Raw genomic sequence first — 19,244 nt, forward strand, 5'->3', positions numbered from 1 at the left:
CTTATTGTGCTTTGTGCATATGCAAGCATACGAAAAGGGCAGAGTGCCTGAGTACATCCTGTTCTGTTCAGGTAAATAGATTTCTTTGTGCACCCTAATAGGCAAAATTTCTTCCCTGGATTGTCTTTGTTACTATTCATGTAAGAAAATGACTCATGCTGGCAAGAATTCCCGTTGTCAGTAATATTCAACATGCACCTAGCTGAACATATTGGCATGCAAAGAGATACACATAATTTCTTGATCACCGCTCACTCCTTATCGATTAGGGCCACTAAGTATCAGTTCCTAAGCCTCCTGGAGTACTATATGAAAGAGGAGTGAAGCACTAATTACGTTATAGTTGGAAACCTGGGAAGCAAGCCTTAGAAAGGCAAACAGACATGCAAGACAATCCCAGAAAAAGTAAATGCTTCCCCAAGCTAGAAGTGAAAACAACATTCATTGGAAAAATAATTGTAATAGATACAGAATTTCTGCTTTATGTCATAGATAAAGTGAAACACAGAAAAACAGTATTTGGCATAAAAATAGGTATACAAGCTCATCATTAAGAAAACCAACCAAACAAAAAGTAGCTCATGAACCTATCAAAATCCTTTTATCTCTAATTATCATGGAAGGAATGAAAGATCTGGAAAATATCACTGGCATGAGCTCTGCAGCATGTCTCTTGTGTCAAAACAGTTCAAACTGTTTCAGGGAAAGTCTGCTCAGACACCAGGCAGAGCAGATCCTACCACTAGAGAGGAAATATTATTGTGGTGGGCTGAAAAGAGTTTGACTCATGCCATATTCACAGAAAACTGAAGAAAACAGATTTTGAGATTGCAGTATTTGGATGAAAATGTTTCAGTTTTGACAACATTATTCAACCTCTCAAAACATTTCATTTCAGCCTTTTTTGTTTCCACAAAGTCTGTTTCATTTTCATTAAGAGTCCGTACCACTGCTTGCGAATGCACAAAGATGTCCACAAGACTTGAGAGGATCTTTACAAGTGTCTCTTTCCAACTTGATTTCTCCTCTGAACTAGCCGATTGAAGCTTATTTCACCTCTCAGTGAATTCACTGGCCCTTGAACCCCACGTATGGCAGAAAACTCAACAACTCCCAACTGCCTGCCCTTCTCCAAATTCCATTTATTTTAGAGCACTCTAATCCTTACTGCCCAAACTCAGCTTCCACTCTTTCATTTCTGTCAGAGCCTTGATAATAAAAGCACACCATTTGTTATATTTATTCATATAGAAACAGCTATAAGCCAGAGAGCTGAAAGTAGATGAAATTTGTTTTTAACGAGAGCCCCATACAATTCCTTCCAAGATTATTTAGCAATCCAGAGGCAGTTAGGAATAGAAGCAAAGCTTCCTGAATCCTAGGCCAGTTGTGCAAGTAGATCAAAGCTGCTCACTCTGAATAAGATTAGTAACTACTCTGAAGCCAAAATCAATGCACAATTTACAGCACTGCTGTGAGATTGCAGTTCATACTACTACACGGACATTTTCCTATCAGCTATTTAACACAGGACAGTCACAATGCAGGAGATTTGTTCTCCCTTCTCCTTCACTTCAGCAGTATATGTAAACAAATGCAAGACTGCAGCTGCACACGAAGTCCTGCTTGTGTGAAAACACACTGAAGTTAAAGATATTTTTCCAGGCTTTGCTAGATGAGGCCTGTAATTTTTTCCATGATTTAGAAGAAAAAGGCACAGAGAAGCATAATGATTACTATTCTGCTGATTCCATTTCCTTGGTCAAAAAATTGCTGAGACAAGACTTTCTCCCCCATCTTTTTGTATGCTTGATTTTAGCATTAAGCACTTTCATGGGCTGAGAACAAAAAATAACACCATCTTTGCTGACCAATAACAGGACAAGTCTACAGAAGTATTCCTGAATTTTAAAAAGCAAGAGGTTGGGTTTTAATAGATAGAACCAGTAAATAAATGAGTATAATGGACAAACCTGTGGTATAGTCTTAGGTTGACCATATTAACTGCCAAACTGATCATATAACTATGGAATTATCTCTGTTCATTACAGGACAATGTACTCAGAAACCCATAGGCAGGTAGCATAGATCAGAAAGTGTTGGTGTAAGGTGCCTGCAGTGAAGCACTTATTTTAGACATTTGGGACCAGTTTCAAGCAATCTTAAGATATAGCTCAGCAATAGAGGCAACTGCAGATGCAAGAAGGAATGCTGAGGATGTGATTGACACAAAAGGGAAGGTCAAAGCTGCCCAGTCAGACATGACCAAAAAGGCTTTCCCAGCTTTTGTCACTTGATTTGCTGTTGCAGATCAGTGGGAATAGCAGCAGACATCAGCCAGCTACATATAACAGATGGCAGACAAACTCCTTCAAGAGAGGGACCCAGAGCAATTCTGGACAGCACTTCCAAATTGTCTTCCCTCATTCCTCTACTATAACCCGATTTCCTCTGAAGCTCAGTTTGCTCTGTTTATTCCAGGCAGCAGCATAAGCAGTGTACTGCATAGGTACCTATTTCTGATGCCATCTTTCCCAGGTTGCCTCCTTCACATCTGTTCTTAAAACATGCTTCTTTTCCTTAGCCTGTGCTTGCCAGTCTGATTTTACGAGTTCTGTACACTCTCAGAGCTAATGCTTAGACATTGGGAACATCTAAAGTAAAGCTCAGTCCTGTGATATTCTATGTTGGCAACTTCTTTCCTCCTGCCATTTACCCTACTGACTTCAATGGGGCAATTCATTTTTAGTTGTTGCATGAGGAACAGCTCGAACTGGCAAGGCCCTCAGCGTAGATGTCTCTCCTCCAGGCCACTAACATGTGATGAACATGCTATACAATAAATGCTAGGAGAAAATGTTTTCTGATACTATTGCTTTTGATAACAGAAAAATCCATACTTCTTGAAACTGAATTGAGCAGGCCATTAGTTAAAAGACATGGTTAGCATCTCTGGCTATTCTGAATACAAGCCAATTACAAACAGGTATTTTGTTTAGCAATGTAATTATAGCACTGCAGCAATATCTTGTTCCTAGCAGTTCACTGATAATTACAGAGACAATAGACTTTAATGGCCATGAGGGAGCCATTAAGGGCTACAGGCAGCATTTGGCACTATAAAAGGTCCATCAATGTAGACTAGCATGGTGGACCTATAATAGCCCTGAGTGAGTTACTGCAGCGAATACAGCACTTAAAGAAAAAACTGAATGCCTAGTTACACAGAAGTGAATTTTTCTACTTAACATTTCTGATCTATTTTTATACCTACTTACTGTGTAGGCTTTTTCCTTTCAGTACTTCAAACTGAGTTTGGTGTCATAACACTAAGGTAGACATAAAATTCCAGTCTCTAAATACATATAGTATTTGTGTGGGAGATATGCCAAAATGCTTCAAAAAGCTGTTTTGACAAGACTAAATGACTTGGAGTTTTCAGAATCATTACAGCATTCCAAAATAAGACATTTTCCCCCTTTCTTTACAAAAAACCACACGAATATTCTTTTGCAATCTTGCTTGGCAGAATTTCATACAAATAGTGTTGAGGGTGCATTTGTGCTCTAAGAATAATTTTGTTGCACTAAGTTAATTAGCACTGATATTTACCTAACACTTACTGAAAATAATTGAGATGGGGAAAGAGAAAGGAACAGTAAGGATGGCAATAACTGTTCTTAAAAAATCCATTTCATTTCACACACTACATACACAAAAGTGTTATTGCAGCACACCCATTTCTTTCAGATACTGGCTGGTAGCAGAATTTGCTAGATCAGATTTATTCTCTGGAACAAAGGAATTGCATCTTAATCAAACTTTTCTTCCTGTGTGATATTTCTGTTCGTGAACATTATTAGTCAGGTCACTGCTTTAAGAATCTGCATATAATGACCACCCAAACAGAAACAAAATTCTTCCCATTTTGTCCTGCTAATACATCTCTGTTCCCTGATAATCTAAGTCCCAGAGATATGCTGCTGTTACTTCTGGCCTCCTCTTCTATTCTCCAGTACTTTATTACTTGCAGTTCAAAGTAGCCAACTCAAAGCATTAGGAAAAGTCACAGTCAAATTGTCCATCCTTTTTCTTGCAAAGCAGGATGTCAAGGAACAGAAGTAGGGCACCACTGCTATTTAAATGATTTTAGAGGAGGAAAAGATGGATGCTACCACTCTATACAATGTCTGCAGCCCTGATAATCAATAGGAGCAGGAAAGGCAAGTAATGGAAAGAATCCCTAAGTCCACACATCTGTCAGCCTGTTTGAGCAGAAGCAGCAAATGTAGGGAACCAGTCACCAATCTGTTCACCCAGATGTGAAGCAGATGGTGATGGGGCTCTTCCAAATAACATTACTTCCTCTGGTCATATTAAGTTAACTCTCTGGATTCCTTTTTTCATTATATTAGCAGATATAGATTTCATAGACTCATTCATCAATCATTCTGTTTAATGCACAGCACATGGGCAGGTCACTGGCAATCAGAGAAACTCAAACTAACAAGACAAAGACTACAAATACACATATTATTAAAAAATCCTCTTGCTTCACTAGCATCTTCTGCAGCAAAGAGCTTTATTGTCTTCTCCAGAAATGCTCACTTTACAACCATAAATTAGGTCACAGTACTATTTCATGCAGTCTTTCTAGAAATACTATCAACTACACTTTCTGTAGGAACAACCATCTCTAAACAGCAGTTGCACTTCTCTTTCACAAAAATCTAGACCAAATTACACAAACCAGTGAGATTTCAGGGGTATCTTAATAGTTAATGATTTTAACTGGTTTTTAAATAACAATAAAATATGGGTAATATCAGCACAGGACAATTCAATTTTTCAACTTGCTATTTAAGCTGATTCAGTAATTATATTAATTAGGTTATCCTTTTAAGTAAAACAATGCCATATGTTGCATTTTATATATTAAAGATGTACACTCATTCTCTAGGTCTTCAAATAGTGTAAATCCAGCTTGTTTACTTCACAGAACTTTTTTTTTTTTTTCAAAATAGGCAACCATTGACTTATTATAGCTAGATGGCATTAGGAAGTTAGCCACGGAATGGAGATTCTGAACTGTAATCTGTACCATCTGCATATTTCCATACTAGTCTTTGATTATTTTTTTCTAAGCTTAGATTTTTTTTTCAACTGGATATAACAGACAGAGGTTTCTCTTAACAATGAATAATAGAGTAATATTTTCTTTTCTTACAGAGACTGGAGAGAATTGTTGGCTTTTATTATATTCTGAAAACAGAAAGAAATCCAATACAAGGAAAACAGTGATAAAATTAACTTGGCTGGATCTTCAGAGATGTGATCTGAAGCAACACTGCTACATGTGAGTGCTGCCTGAGGACACAGTTCAGTGCTCAATAAGGCTCCAAAACCAACAATAGGTGGTAAGAGAAATTAATGAGGTGCAGAAAGGCTAGGAGACTCATATCTGTGGCTGAGAGCAATTGCCCATAAATATGTAGAGACAACTTTTCTAAACAACTTGGAGCCAAACTTTTAGTGCTCAGGTCATATAGTTCAGACCAGATTTTCAAAGAGATGTAAACAGTGAAAGCAGGGCTCAGCTGCTGGCAGGCAGCTCTTAGGAGGGGAGCCTACAATCCAGCCTGCCACCAGTGTGATCACTTAAATACAGTTACTGTCTTGCTATTAAGACCATCCAAATAGATTTGAAATGGGATGCACTTAATGAGTGGTGCTTCACCTGTACCCCACAAAAGCACCTCATACCCGTCTCTCCTTTTTTGATCCTTGTATAGAATAGCATTTTATGAGAGCCAAGCTATGTCAGGTACCAGGTGCAGCTTCCAGGCTAACACCCACAGTTTAATACATAATACAGACATATCAGGTTGAGTTTGTTAGTGTACAAGAAAACTCCACCCTCATGCTCTAGTTAAGCAACAGTTAAACAACATCTAACACATCCTATAACAGTAATAGGAGAGGGGTGGTCTGGATTATAACGTTAGTCATTTATGACAGTTTGAATAACTTTTGGTAAATAACACTAAACTTTAGTTAATGATATTATCAGCCTTGCCACATTCCTGAAGTCACATGTCTAGCTGTATAAATTGTGCCATACCCTAAATTCTCAAGAATTCAAACACAAGCAACTGACATTGAGTTGGATTTCATTTATGAAGATCTCACTGCAGATGAGACAGACATACTCTGCTGTCTTGGAAAAGCTCTACTGCCTCTCAAATATGAGCATAAGATAGGTTTTTGCTTATGAAGGATATTGTTAGGGCCCAGCTCAGGATCAGAAGTGCTATTTCACTGCAAAACCACTTACACAGGCCCAGAAGCATTGCTGTAATAGCACAACTGCAGGTGAACTGGCTGCCACATTACTGTAATTCTCCCAGCCAATCATTTTTTCTAAATGACAAATAGGACAAAAAAGTTCCTATACATGTTTCACTGTTAACAAATAACTTTTTGGTATCTTTGAAGTCAAAAGAATACACCTAGTCAGGAATGCAACATCAGGAACCCGAAAACAAGATGGAAATGCTTAGAGGAATGCAAGCGCATTCACACTTCTACCACGTAATTTGTTGAAATTGCTACTGAAATGGCCAGGCACATAGTTTAATAGAAAAGCAGAGGTGATTTCTCAAACTTTACAATCCAGTGGGTGGGAACACAGAACTAAGGCTTAGACTTTATTTTAGTTTTAATTTTATTTCACTTTTTGTAACCAGCTTACAACATGTTACTTCCTTGTTAAGTAAGAGCATTTTTGAGCCATTTAGCATTATTTAAATTCCAAAAGCTTGAGCACATAGAAAAAATTTCAAGACAAAGTCTTATTGCAATAAAAAACTAACCGTATCAAAACCCAGTTTTGCACTACCTCCTCCACCCACCTTCTTTCCATAATACAATATTATTTGGGTGCTTAAATGATTTATACTTGTAGCTTCACTTATTTTGAGCCTGCAGGCTTCCCTCACCCTTTCCTACACCAGATACTGTAACAATCTGTGACTCTTGCTGAACACCCATCACATAGTCAGATACCTGAAGGGCCAGCTCAGTGGAGTAAACTCCTGTTATTTCAGCTGCAAAAATCCCTTAAAACTCTTTCCTCAGGTTCTTTACAGAACTTAAATCATCAAGCAAGACAGGCTGAGCTCATTAGTAATCAACTCAGTGTTACCTAGAGGGAAGCGGTGGTCATTCCTCAAGCCCATTACTACCTTTTCTGTCCATCACAGGATACTCCTCCTTTCTTGCAGAGCTCTGTACTCTTCTACACTACCTATCTTTACACATCATTATGATGCATTATGCAGTTTCAGAATAAACCTTTAGATCTAGAGTACATTATTAACCTTTTCACAGAAAGAACTATAGTGGCTGCCTGCCTAACAGCCCAGTTTCTGTGTAGGCCCAGCCTTGTGCCCACTGTGATCCAAAAATGGGTTTGGCAGGACAAAGCAGCCTGATCAACAGAGCAAGTATTTGCCTCCTGAAAGTCTGATTCCTCCACAGCAGTCAGGGAATATTTTAAAGCTTAACTAATTTAGTTTCTAGCCCACTTACATTCACATTCCTTAATCCATTCAGTCTCCATTCTTTTTTTGATCATCTCCTGCATCCCCTCCAGACTATCAGTTTCCACATCAGTGGATATTTCAGTTTGACATCCAAGCACAATGACATCACTTGGTTACTCCCAGTTAGCATCAGGGATGTCAGGATGTTAAAGGCATCTCATGCTCCCCTGCCAAATACAAGCTGCCCTCTTTTATTCCATTTTATAAAAGAGTTTTCTATCATATCCTCCACAAACACAGGCCTGCTCCTCCTTGCATTGCTGCCATTGCAACTCTGTACTCCTTTGAGCAGCCCTAACTTGTGCACTTTGCAGCAATTGATCCTCTGAGACTTTTTAGGGGCACTAATTGCACCACAGCCCAAGCAGTGGTAGTTTATACAAAATGCCCTGAGGCTTCTGCAGACCTGAAAGGGACCAATGCCAAACTACACCTGCCCTACAATATTCACACTAATCAAAATATTCAGTACATTAACCACTTTTTTTTAGACCAGAGGCAGACCAGATTCCTATAACAAATAAACAAATAGCTTCCAGAGGACTTTGGCATTCACTTCCTATTTTGCTATTTGTTAGCTTCTCTCCTTTAAACTCTCAAGCTTCTGAAAATCATATCTGTTTATTCACAGGCAAGAGCTAAAACATAAGCTCATCTTCTAAGGTGATACTGTACATCAATATTTATTGCTGCTTCAGCATAAACCTCTCTCTGCCTGGTGGCAGAAGAATTGTGAACATGCCACACTTCCCAATACATACCTTTACCATTCATTGTAGGAGAAGTAGCCTGAACAACTGCAACAGATCCATTTTTAATATTGTCAGGAGATTCAGATATAGCCTGAAATATCAAACAATATGGTACTTAGCATTGAGTACAACAAGGGATTTGAAAACTATTGGCAATACTATGCAATGGTCACAAAAGATGAGAGCAGGCAGTTCTTGGTTACCTGGTAGCTCTTTATCGTGCAGGTATTGTCTTCTTCACTGCTTTCTGGGACACTCAATGTATTCCCCATACTGGCTGCAGGAAAAAAAACCACAACACTTCTTTCTCATTAATATGAACTTCCTGCCTTATTCAAATTAGGAGGTAGCAAATGGTGACAGGCTGTTTACATTTCTAATAAGCCCCACCTGCTTTCCCCAGAGCACCCTGCCCTGGTCAGCAGCCTAGGGCAAACTTACTTGCACTAGATTGCTCACAGGGGCTCACAGCTGCACACTAAAAAGGGCACAGATGAACAAACCCTTCCTGGTTATTGAGGAAAACTGGATGCAGTCACACCTTCATCATTAGTTGGGAGTCAGTAGACAGTAAAGGTACATGGAGTTAGCAGCCACAAGCACCGAGCAGAATAAAGTGAAAAAGAACAAAGTAAATGAATGAATTACAACAGTTTTGTGGGGTTTTATATTTTTTCTTTGCTTTCTGATAAACAAGAAGAAGAGAGAAAAGAGGCAACATGTAAAGAAATTAAGCACCTAAACTCTGAAAATTAGGCCCTATATGTCAGGCAACTATGTTTAACAAATCCCCTGGGGGAAATCCTGTCCTAGCCTGCAGCTTGGAAATAGTTGGCTTGCCCTGGACAGCTTCCTGGTCGACCCCTGTGCAGAGACATAGCTGAGCTAGGTTTTCTTGGCTAGTTTAAGCACTTGTAGCTGCAGCAAGTCAGAGACAACATGCACCAACCACCCCAGGACTCATCTATGGTCCTGGGCACGGTTCTAGAGCACACTGCATCTTGTGTTGCTACAGGTTTGACACTACCGCTACCTAAACTAGTTGGCTTACAATTTGCTTTTTTATGATTGTACCCACGGGAGTCTCAGCTCTGACTACAATTCAGGCATAATCTTAATTAATTAATTACAAATAGTTCATTAGATGGTCTAATGCAATACCTACTGAAATTAGTGAAAAGACAGCACTGATTTCTTTAAGCTTTGTTTCAGGATCAATACGTTTGATTCAATTTTAGGCTCTGTCCTATATAAAGTACACATAAAACTGTTTCTGTTCATAATTTAAACTACATTTATATATTGTCTGAACTCATTGTGCCTTTGGACTGTAAATTGTTCGGGCCAAACATACTCCCAACTTAGCAACTTGGTTGAAGGACAAACCAGGCTGAAACCAAGAGGAAGGTTCCTATTGACTTTGGCTCAGGATCTGTGTGTACTGTTAAAGCTAAACAAACAAACAATAAGGAGAGATTATTCTGAGCCACACCTTGAAAGAGAAAGGTCTCCAAAGGGAGGAGTGCTGAGGGCTGGAGCCAGCTCCAGGCTTAGCACTCACGCGGTGAGATCTCCTCCGCAGGTACCATGGGTACCAAGTGCTGTCCAGTTTATTATTGCTCTGGTTTATGTCTGCATGAATTAGTGAACCAGCAGAGGTACAGAAGAGAGCAACTTCTTTCTGGGTGTTTTAATTAGACAGTCATTGACTATTGGAGAAAAGGAGGAAAAGAATAGTTTTGCTAAACCATATTCATTAGAATTTGAATCTGACACCTGGAGGGAAAGTCTTTTCAGCATTTCGGCATACAGCAATTTCAGCAATTTCAGCATACGTCCCCAAGTATCTGGTTCTGGTTATTGTTTACAGAGTTCAAGCTGGTTGTGTTTTTTTGCTAACCCCAATCTACAAACCTTTGCTTTACAGCGATAGTTCAGATCTGGTTTCTATTTTCTGCTGCATCCTAACTGAAGTGAAATCCAAGCTGGGCCTCTCTTCCAGACTTGGTTATTGTTCTCTGCTAATGCTGAGCCGGACACTGAATGGCCCCCACAGATACTGAAACATGAACTGTAGTCATGCGCTGCTGAGAACCGCTGCATAAATAGTGGCTGCAGGACAGAGCCCTTATTTCAGAGTGCAGAGCTGTTTGACAGCGATTTTATCTTCTCAGCTGATATTTCCACTATAAATCAGAACTTCTGATTTATTGTGGAAAACAGCCAGTGTTTCCCCATGGATATACAATGGCCTCTTGTCCTTGCTATGTAATTCTGTTACCTAGCAACATTAAGTATTATCCTTTCAGAAGACAAAAAACCAAGATTCAAATCTTACTGCTTGGTCTTGATGGTAATTTTAGTATCTAGTTGAATCTGGAGGATTTATTTTTGTTTTCCATTCGCAAGACCCCCTGGTTTATGCCAGGAAACAACTTAAGCAGGGGATGGAATATTTGCAGGTTACTTGCTTTCTTTTTCTCATCAGCTGTAAAAGCAGTATATATTAGAGGGAGTGAGAGACGCAGGGTTCCTATTTATTTTTATTTCTACAATGATTTGTAGCCTGATTCTCAGTTACTCCAGTTTCCCGGTGATGTAACTCTACTGATGTCAAGTAAGTTATCTTTAACTGCTATATAGCAGAGATCACAAGCTCTGATCTCTGGCGTATTTTGTTGTAGGTGAGATTACCCGTTTTCCACAATCAGGTTTATAATTCTAATGGAAATAAAACACACACAGTGATCGTGTGGAATTTTAAAAGATTTTCACTCGCCAGAACCTCTGTCTCGTAGAAAGCTGGAAGAGATAAAGCAGACTTGAGGGCTATTTTTGAAAAAAGACTGCTATTAATTTCTTACATAATCATCCTGGACTATGTGCCCAGAGCACCAGGCACAGTATTCCATCATGCACATACGTGAAGTCTCTTCAGACATTTTTCCTTCTTGTAACAGTAATTGATTATTGTGTATTACAGCTGCCCATTTAACATGCTTAGGGGAAAGTGACTACAGAAGAAAGGGAACAAGTCTGTTGCTGTTACTGGGGTACAGAACTCCAGTCAAGGGCACAGCTTAATAGTAATGGCCCTAATAAAATAGGGAATCTCTAATAAGATAAGGAAGATATTTATGCATGTATGCTTCTGCCTTATTTTAAAGAAAAAATGAAAGGTCACTGCCATCTATAGACAAAACTGAGTATCAGCAGAAGTGATAACATACAAAATGGTATCAGATTGGCAGAATTTCAAGATGCCAAGCAAACAATGTGACAGACATTCATTTCTGCCATTGCATTTAGAAATTGTTGCTGCAGACTGTTGCATCTGATTCATGTGGATCTAGATTTGCATAAAAGAGCTCTGCTGTAACTGTCATTAAATGAAACAGTTATGTTTTTCCCAAAGTGGTCAATCCTCTAGTTTATAGGAATGAATCCATTTTTCTCTCTTTTGGGACACTTTTTCAGGTCTGAAGCAGAGACTTAGCTTCAATCTAAAGCAGTGTGCTTGAAGCTAGTTATTAAACATGTAGCTAAGAAGGTTTTAGGAAAAATAAGTCAGGTTCCCAGTGCTAGCTCAAGTTACATGTACAGTGGTATGGATCCCTTCCTCCTCCTGTGGGGATCCTAGCCTCTATCAGCCAGGCCTATTGCTGCAGCATGTTTTTAAAACCTTCCAGCATTACCCCATACCAGAGACTTGCAATTTGGATTTCCTTCTTTTCTTAAAAGAAGTTTTGGAGGCCATGAGCATGGTCACTTGATAAGATACAGCATGGAAATGGAGTTGATAGGTGATAAAGCTGTCCCTGGAACTTGTCTTACACTATAAAGCCCCCATAAGGCTCTCATTTGGTATCTTTTTTCACTAGTGCGTTTACAAAGACCACCATTTTTGGCTCTGGGCTGCAAAAATCTAAGCACCAACCCCCATTCTGGCATCCTGCTAAAAACTTTACATGAACAACTGAATTTTCAAAAGCTGCTGAGGACTCTCAGTTTGTTATGACTTGTGTGAGAACTGTAAGTCCTCAGTATCTCTCAGGATGTGGCCACATACCTGTCTCCAGTGGGCAGAGTCAGACAGCATTAGTTACTGTCTGAGAACCACTCTCCAGCTCTGAATGATGCACAGTCTCATAGGATGCTGACATGGTCTCTTCGTTGGATGATTTTGGTTTATCTCAGTTATTAATAATGGCTATTTATTAGTGGTACAACCACCAGGCAGGACCTATTTGTGCCCTTTGTTCTGTGTCTGAAAAGCACCAGGTCTCTATTCTAAGCTGTGAGTATGAAGCAAACCTTTAGCCAGACCTGGGAGGTATTGCTGGCAATATGTCTATTTTATGAGAGGAGGTTTGGCAACTTTTATAGGGACAAGACAATTCTCAGGGATTAGAAGGGGAAAAGAGATGATCCTGATGCAAGAACATCTTTTAAAAATGCAAAGAAAGCCCTTAGAAGTGGAGAAGATGAAGCGTAAATTCATTCTCCTACTTAGGTTTCCGTTCTAGATACAGATTTTTATATTAAGTTTCAAGCATATTATCCTTGTGGGGGGTTCATTTAAACCAGCTGGAATGTAGTCTAACTGGTTTAAAAAGGAACAGGCACTACCAGCCTCCGAATCAGACACAGTTCTTAAACAGTTCCTTTTCCAGATTATGCTTCACTGCTTCTCTTGTAATGAAGAAAAGAATCCAAAAGATAAATTGTATTTGAGGGTTTTTTTGAAATTTGTTGTTTTGTTTTAGTGTTCTCCAAGTCTTGACAAATTTCTTTCCTTTCCCTTACTCTCAAAATTCATTGGTTTGGTCTTGGCAAAGTGGTAAAAGTTTTCACAGGTTGAAAGCTAAATGAGAAGATTAAAACAAAATCTGTGATCTGCTGTGTACTCTAGCTAAAGCCAGATGAGCTTGCCCTTTTAAGGTATTGAACAACCTAGAATATCACAATTGCCTGTGTCACAGTGTCTGTTGATATGAAAAAGTACGTGTGGATGCTATTAATGCCTCACTAAAACTTGCCATATGTTTTACTTAAATGCCAGAAAAGAAAAAAAATCATCTTTACTTAGTTCTCTTTGTATCTCATTTCATTATAGATCTGTCCCCTCTACAAGTGTTGGGGAAAGATTTAAATAACCTAACATGTTTGAGAAGCAGAGGAGGGACCTAGCATGCATTAATTCATGCAGGAAGCACTCTGCAGTGCAGGCGCAGGCCAGGACTGGATCCTGAGCTGTTCAGTACCCACCTGTCCTGTATCCTGCCTCTCAGAAAACTGGTGAATGTGAGAACATGTCACTCAGTGTTTGGCTAGAGAGGTGGAGTTCCTACTCCGATTCATGTGTTTTAGAAAGGGTGTTAGAAAGTCTCCCTGTCTTCCTTCAGTGCAGCTCTTGATTGCCCTCATGCAGAAAAAGGTAACTCAGATGCACATTGGGTATGACTGAAACCAGGGACAAATGCATCTGAACATTATCACTGGTTAAGCAAGAGGAATGGACATACTTCAGACAGTAAGGAAGGGACAGGAAAAGGAAGGACTGAAATGACTCACCCAGAGCAAACAAGAAACACCCAAGAACAATCTGAATAACAACTAGGCAGCTGGCTGTGCATTCAGGACATGCAATATTACAGTCATTAAGGCTTTGCAGGTCATTTTTTAATACAATTCTTTCAGCCATTCTGTATTGTAGTCAAATGAGAAAGGTAAAATAATTCAAACATTCACACCCTGGGCTTTCACGGAGGGGACAGTTCAACAATGTCACCAAAGCAAGCGATCCCAATCGGCTTGGTAGAACCAACCATCAGAAAGCAGATCTTTTTATTCTTCTGACCATTTGCAGAAGATAGCAGTGCACAGAAATGGAAAACTTAACACCAGGTACCTTAAAGAACAAGCTAAAAATATATGTTTTTAAAGCTGACCACTTGGTAGGAGCTCCCACAGTCTAAACTGAAGCATAGGATAGAAGTGGCACCACAAGGAAGAATAAAAGCAAAACCTAAGAAAAGCCAGAAGAAGAAGAGCAGCATGAATTACCTCGGGGAGGATGTGGCCAGAGCACCCCAGCCCCGCGGGCGCTGGCGCTGTTCAGGAAGAGGTGCTGCACTCGCTCTGCCCCAGCCTGGCAGCTCTCGCCGGTTATGCCTTTGGTAATCAGCCTCTCCGCGCTCACAAACACTGGGTGCAAATACACAGAGGGGTGGAGTATTCCACCTTCCCAGCCCTTCTCAAAATATTTTCCGTTCCTGAGGTTTCTGGCCACCCAAACCTGTTCAAATGCATATTTGACTTTCTGGCTTCGGGGGCAGCCCAACATGGGTGTTCTGTTGCTGGAATTTGCAACCATGTGCTGAACACTTAAAAACCCCTTCCAAACGTGGATGTTTCCCACAATTGCAAAATAGCTCCCCAAAAGTGCATCTGATGACATGTTAGCTTTCTGTAATCAAAGTGGATCCTAAGATCCTGCTGTAATGTGCCTGCTGACCAAGCGGTTATATTTTGATTCTATTGTCACAATTTACTGCTCCCTTACATGAGTCACTACTGAGATGTCTCTGGGGCAGGGGCAGACTTTCTGTTCCATGTTTCACACCTCCTTGCCCAATAAGACTCAGACTCATGGGTTCCCAGAGGCTGTCATAATACAGACAAAAAAATCCTTATTTTGTACATTGAGAAAGCAGTAACAAGACGATACCATAAAGCGGCTTCAGGGCTGGCTGCAACTCCTGCTGCACGACTCAGAAAGACCACGCTCCTTCCCAGAGCAGCGCAGAACAGCGGGAATGCTGTTAACACTGTAGTGGTGTGAAGATACTAAAAGCACAATGTCAACTTCACCTTAATTTTTAATGTAATATCCTGAGGCCAGGGCTTCTCAGAGGTTCTCTTTAGGGTTCCTTTCATCCCAGCCCCATGTACGTAGATGACTTGACTGTCAGCTTCAAGGGTTCAGATATAATAGTCAGCTTGTTTCATGTAGTACGTCGTCCGCACAGTATGTCTCAAGATTCAACTAAATTAGAATTCTGTTGCAATCCCATAGATCTTTTTTCCCTTTTGACTTGCTGATATCATCTTGATGGCCCTTTTATTTCTATGTAGCTCGATGTTTTTGAATATAATTCCGTTATAAACCGTGATATAGAAACAGGAACAGCTCTGTAACAGAGGTGATGTGCTGCCTGTGAATGGTGAGTGTCAGATGCTTCAAAAGATGAAGAAACTGTAAAAAGCTGGACAGCACATTTGGAAATGGCAACAAAAGTTATCTACAGCCTAAGTTACAAAATGCCGACCTGGCTGCCCTACTGGTCATCTGTTCTGTGACTCTGAACTACCTTCACTTGTTTTGATCTTTTTGGTTTTGGCAGGTGATACTTTACTTTCTGCTTGGGTTTAATTTTTATCATGAAATAATTTTGAAATGCAAGTTGCAAGTATTTCATTACAGATATACTTCATTTCTTTAAAGAAAATGCCATTCTTATTCAGCATGTTTTGCAATATATTTTGCTTTCTGTGGAACTATTTGCTTCTAAACAATTGTCAGTTTCAGTCTTAAAAACTGAACGTAGATCATGAAAGAAATAATGGACTATCATATACTTCTGCACCTTATGGTATGTGCTGTGAACGTCAGAAAAAATACTCACTTTCCTCAAAAGAGGATATTCTTAGAATTTAGCCTCTAACAGATGGCACTGTTGCTGTAGGATGCTTGTTCATTGTCCTTTATGTGCCACAGGATTGTTCCTGCCATTATTTATCCAGGCACTTTTTTCCCTCCTGATTTGAATTAGGAGGACTGACTTAGATACTCTTAAAAGAAAAGGTCACTGCTAGCTTTGGGCATTTAACATAAGCGCTTCAGTGAGGGGACAAATCTCCTTTGGATCTTACATAGGCTGTGCTGTGACATTAACCTGGACAAATTAGGATGTTGTTCTGACACATGCCTGAAGTGCCCTTTTCTCTCCCTCAGCTGACTCTCTCTCAAGTCCAGTCCCTAAATTTAGGCAACTGAGTTGGATACCTACAACTAGGCAGGGTGAATACTCTCAGTGCCTCCGTGTTTCTTTCCGCATTAGCAAGGCTATTTGTGTTGAAACCAAAGCCATTGCTCCCTCCCATCCTTCTTGTACCTCGTCATTCTCTGACCTGGTTTGGCAGCACTTATGACAACAGAAATAACTAACTGTACAGCAAATAGCAGAGGAAGTGCCTTTCTGCTGTGACTCCTCCAACATGACTGAAGCTATCCTGGGAGCTAATTTGATGTGCAATAGCTGAGATGTTCTTCTTGAGCACACTGCTGTAACTTTATTAAATTAGAGAAATAAGAGCGAGGTTTGTACGGATTTAATTTTTCACAGTTATGTGATCCTAAAGGGCAATTATCCATCCATTCTTTGAGGCATATTTCATATCTGTTTTCATTATTTTTTTACAGCCAGAGACAGTCCGTATATTCAGCAAAGACAGAACAGAGGTGCACACAGTGATGTGCCATCTGGTTCTGTGCCCTGGCTGTGATTTTAACTCAGTAACTATTTAGCCTGAGTGGCAGCTGAGGGAGGAAAACTTGAGCTTGGAGGACAATTCTCCTGAAGCAGAGCAAACTGTTTCGTTCATTATTTCTTAGTGATCAAAATGCTGTTTTTTTCTATCCAAAATCTATAGTGAAACTGTCACCAAATAAATCTCTCTCTCCTCAGGAAATGCTCAGCTTGTGCATCTGGCAGCTGCATAAAACTTCCTGTTAATTAATGGCACAGAGCTCCCAACAATTATATATGATTAGCCAGTTTCATTTATTACTGTCCAAAATGAGAGCCAACACCATTCAAATATTGAGAATTGAAGAGCAGATTAATATCGGTCTATATTCGCATCTGGTTTTTCTAGCTGAAGGGGCTGATGTGTTAATTTAAGGTGAGGACTTTCAGCCAGCTGTTACATTCAAGGTTTGTTTAGCACAGCAGCATGGCTAAGTAGCAATACATCCTTATCAACACTAGAGAGAGCTGAAAGAAAGAACCTGCAGGAGAATGGCTGAGGAAAAAAATTAGACACAACTTCAGGCAAATTCTAACAGTTTTAGACAAAATACAAATGAAGCTTTGACTCAGCCTTTCCCATTCCAGTCCCAAACAGATGGATGAAGTGAGTCATGGACTTCCTTCTTTCCCACAAGGGGGGACAAGCCCAGCCTTTGCATTGCTTAATTTGTTCAGGATCTTGAGTGGGAAGAGCCGTGTAGCTGTCTAATGCCTTCAGCCAGGACAGTCCCCAGCCAGGCAGTCAGTAGGAGGGACTCACTGCCCACCTGCCCCGCGGGCATCTGCATGGGTTTTGGACTGCCTCCCCGGGGGGGTGCCCCAGAGTCTCTGAGGTCGGAAGGGTTAGCTCCACGCTGATGGCTGAGTAACAGCCGTAAACATTGACAAATTGTGAAATAAAAGATGTTTCATTTACAGTGAAAAATTCCAAGTTCATTGAGTTCAATTTCATTCTTGTCCAGGATGACTGTGGAAAGGATAAACTGGGTACATGTTTGCCTTCTTTAGTCAGAGAAGCTAACTGGGTAACATACAAGGAATCTGATAGGGTTACAAGTCTGCTTTAGGTGATTAGGTACCTCTGGGCCAACCTTTGAAGGAAGTAGACACTGAAGCAAATTAAGGTGGTGACATAGAATTGTTTCTCATAGTAACTTGTTAAGTCCATCAGGAGCTACATAACCATCTCTCTTTTCACCATTCCATGATTTCAGCTTAATCTGAATGTCCAGACTACGTTTAATGCCATCCTAATATCTCAGTGGAAATTTTCCCCACTGAAAATGTTGGCCAAATGGGTCATTTAATGCTAGGTACTCAGGGAAGGATGTGCTAGCAGTGAGAACTTTTGCACTCTGGCACAGTCATTTCAGAAGAATGGGAGAAACTCTATCCTTTCTAAGACTTCAAAGTAGATGGAAAATGGCAAATGATATAGCATGAGTCTTCAGTCTTTGGATGTAATGTTTCATTTGTATGAAACTATGAGTGAGACCTCTGAGGTTCAGATTTGTCAGATAAATTTAAGTTACTTTAGTAGAGTAGGTTTCTAGAAGCTCCAAGGCAGTGCAATGAATGATGTTATTACAGATTTGGGGCTTCAACAGCTGATGCTGTTGAAAATAAGGGCCAAATCAAGATGCTGGTACTCCTGTACCCTTGATTCCTGGAGTGAGATCCAGAATCCTTGGAACAGACATAGGATCAAAAGACAGAGCTGAGAGAGTCAGACACATCACAACATCAGTGCAAATATCCCCTCCTTCAGAGAGTGGGTACTGTTTTGAACTAGCCAACAGAAAAGACTGAGCACAAAAGCACATATGAACTCCCGTCCCTCAAGGCTTAAATGCCTGGCTCAGTGTTACAGGCACAACTTCATTCCAGTCAAGCTTCAGACTGCTTGCTTGAGATAGGTATTTATAATACTATTCCCACAAATTGCAATCTGGTCCCTTGGCTGCAGACAGACTTAATGCTAGCCTGTTGGAGCAGTTGCCCAGGAATGGTGAGACTTGACTTCTTTTCAACCTGAAGGAGTTGCAAACCTATGTCTCAACTCCTGTGAGATTAACCACCAAACGTAGATTTACCGGGTAGGAATTTGCTCAGTCACAGTTCGGATTGCAAGTGCCTCAATTTTGCCTAGTTTTAAGCTTTATTGAATCTGGCTCCTTTACAGTTAGTGATTCCTAGTGATTACTAAAGAATTATGTTTTCAGCACGTAGGTTTTCCCCACTGTCTCTTATGGACTCCATATTAATTGTGAAAGCTGTCTTGTGTTTAGCCAGTG

General features: G+C 40.1%; 1 protein-coding gene and 1 long non-coding RNA gene across 10 annotated transcripts in view; one reads left to right on the forward strand and one right to left on the reverse strand.

Moving 5' to 3' along the window:
• The window catches only part of BCAS1 (brain enriched myelin associated protein 1), a 59,278-nt gene extending 44,738 nt beyond the window's left edge, over positions 1-14,540 (reverse strand). For 4 of the 8 annotated variants that reach the window (XM_026099609.2, XM_026099611.2, XM_026099610.2 and 1 more), the window contains exons 1-3: positions 14,423-14,539; positions 8,560-8,633; positions 8,366-8,447 (exon numbers count right to left, since the gene is read on the reverse strand). In XM_026099609.2, the coding sequence (XP_025955394.1) occupies positions 8,366-8,447; positions 8,560-8,628 (151 nt within the window). In that variant the 5' untranslated portion in view covers positions 8,629-8,633; positions 14,423-14,539. Of the gene's footprint in view, positions 1-8,365; positions 8,448-8,559; positions 8,634-14,422 lie in introns of all 8 variants that reach the window. The other 4 variants (XM_064521539.1, XM_026099612.2, XM_064521538.1 and 1 more) reach the window with 2 other exon arrangements.
• LOC135330123 (uncharacterized) overlaps positions 1-19,244 on the forward strand; it is a 101,699-nt gene that overhangs the window by 46,534 nt on the left and 35,921 nt on the right. For both annotated transcript variants that reach the window (XR_010391922.1, XR_010391921.1), the window contains exon 5: positions 5,230-5,356. This is a non-coding gene — a long non-coding RNA (uncharacterized LOC135330123). The remainder of the gene's footprint in view (positions 1-5,229; positions 5,357-19,244) is intronic.

Source organism: Dromaius novaehollandiae, chromosome 16 (assembly GCF_036370855.1).
Source record: "Dromaius novaehollandiae isolate bDroNov1 chromosome 16, bDroNov1.hap1, whole genome shotgun sequence".
In the NCBI taxonomy this organism is placed as follows: Eukaryota; Metazoa; Chordata; class Aves; order Casuariiformes; family Dromaiidae; genus Dromaius; species Dromaius novaehollandiae.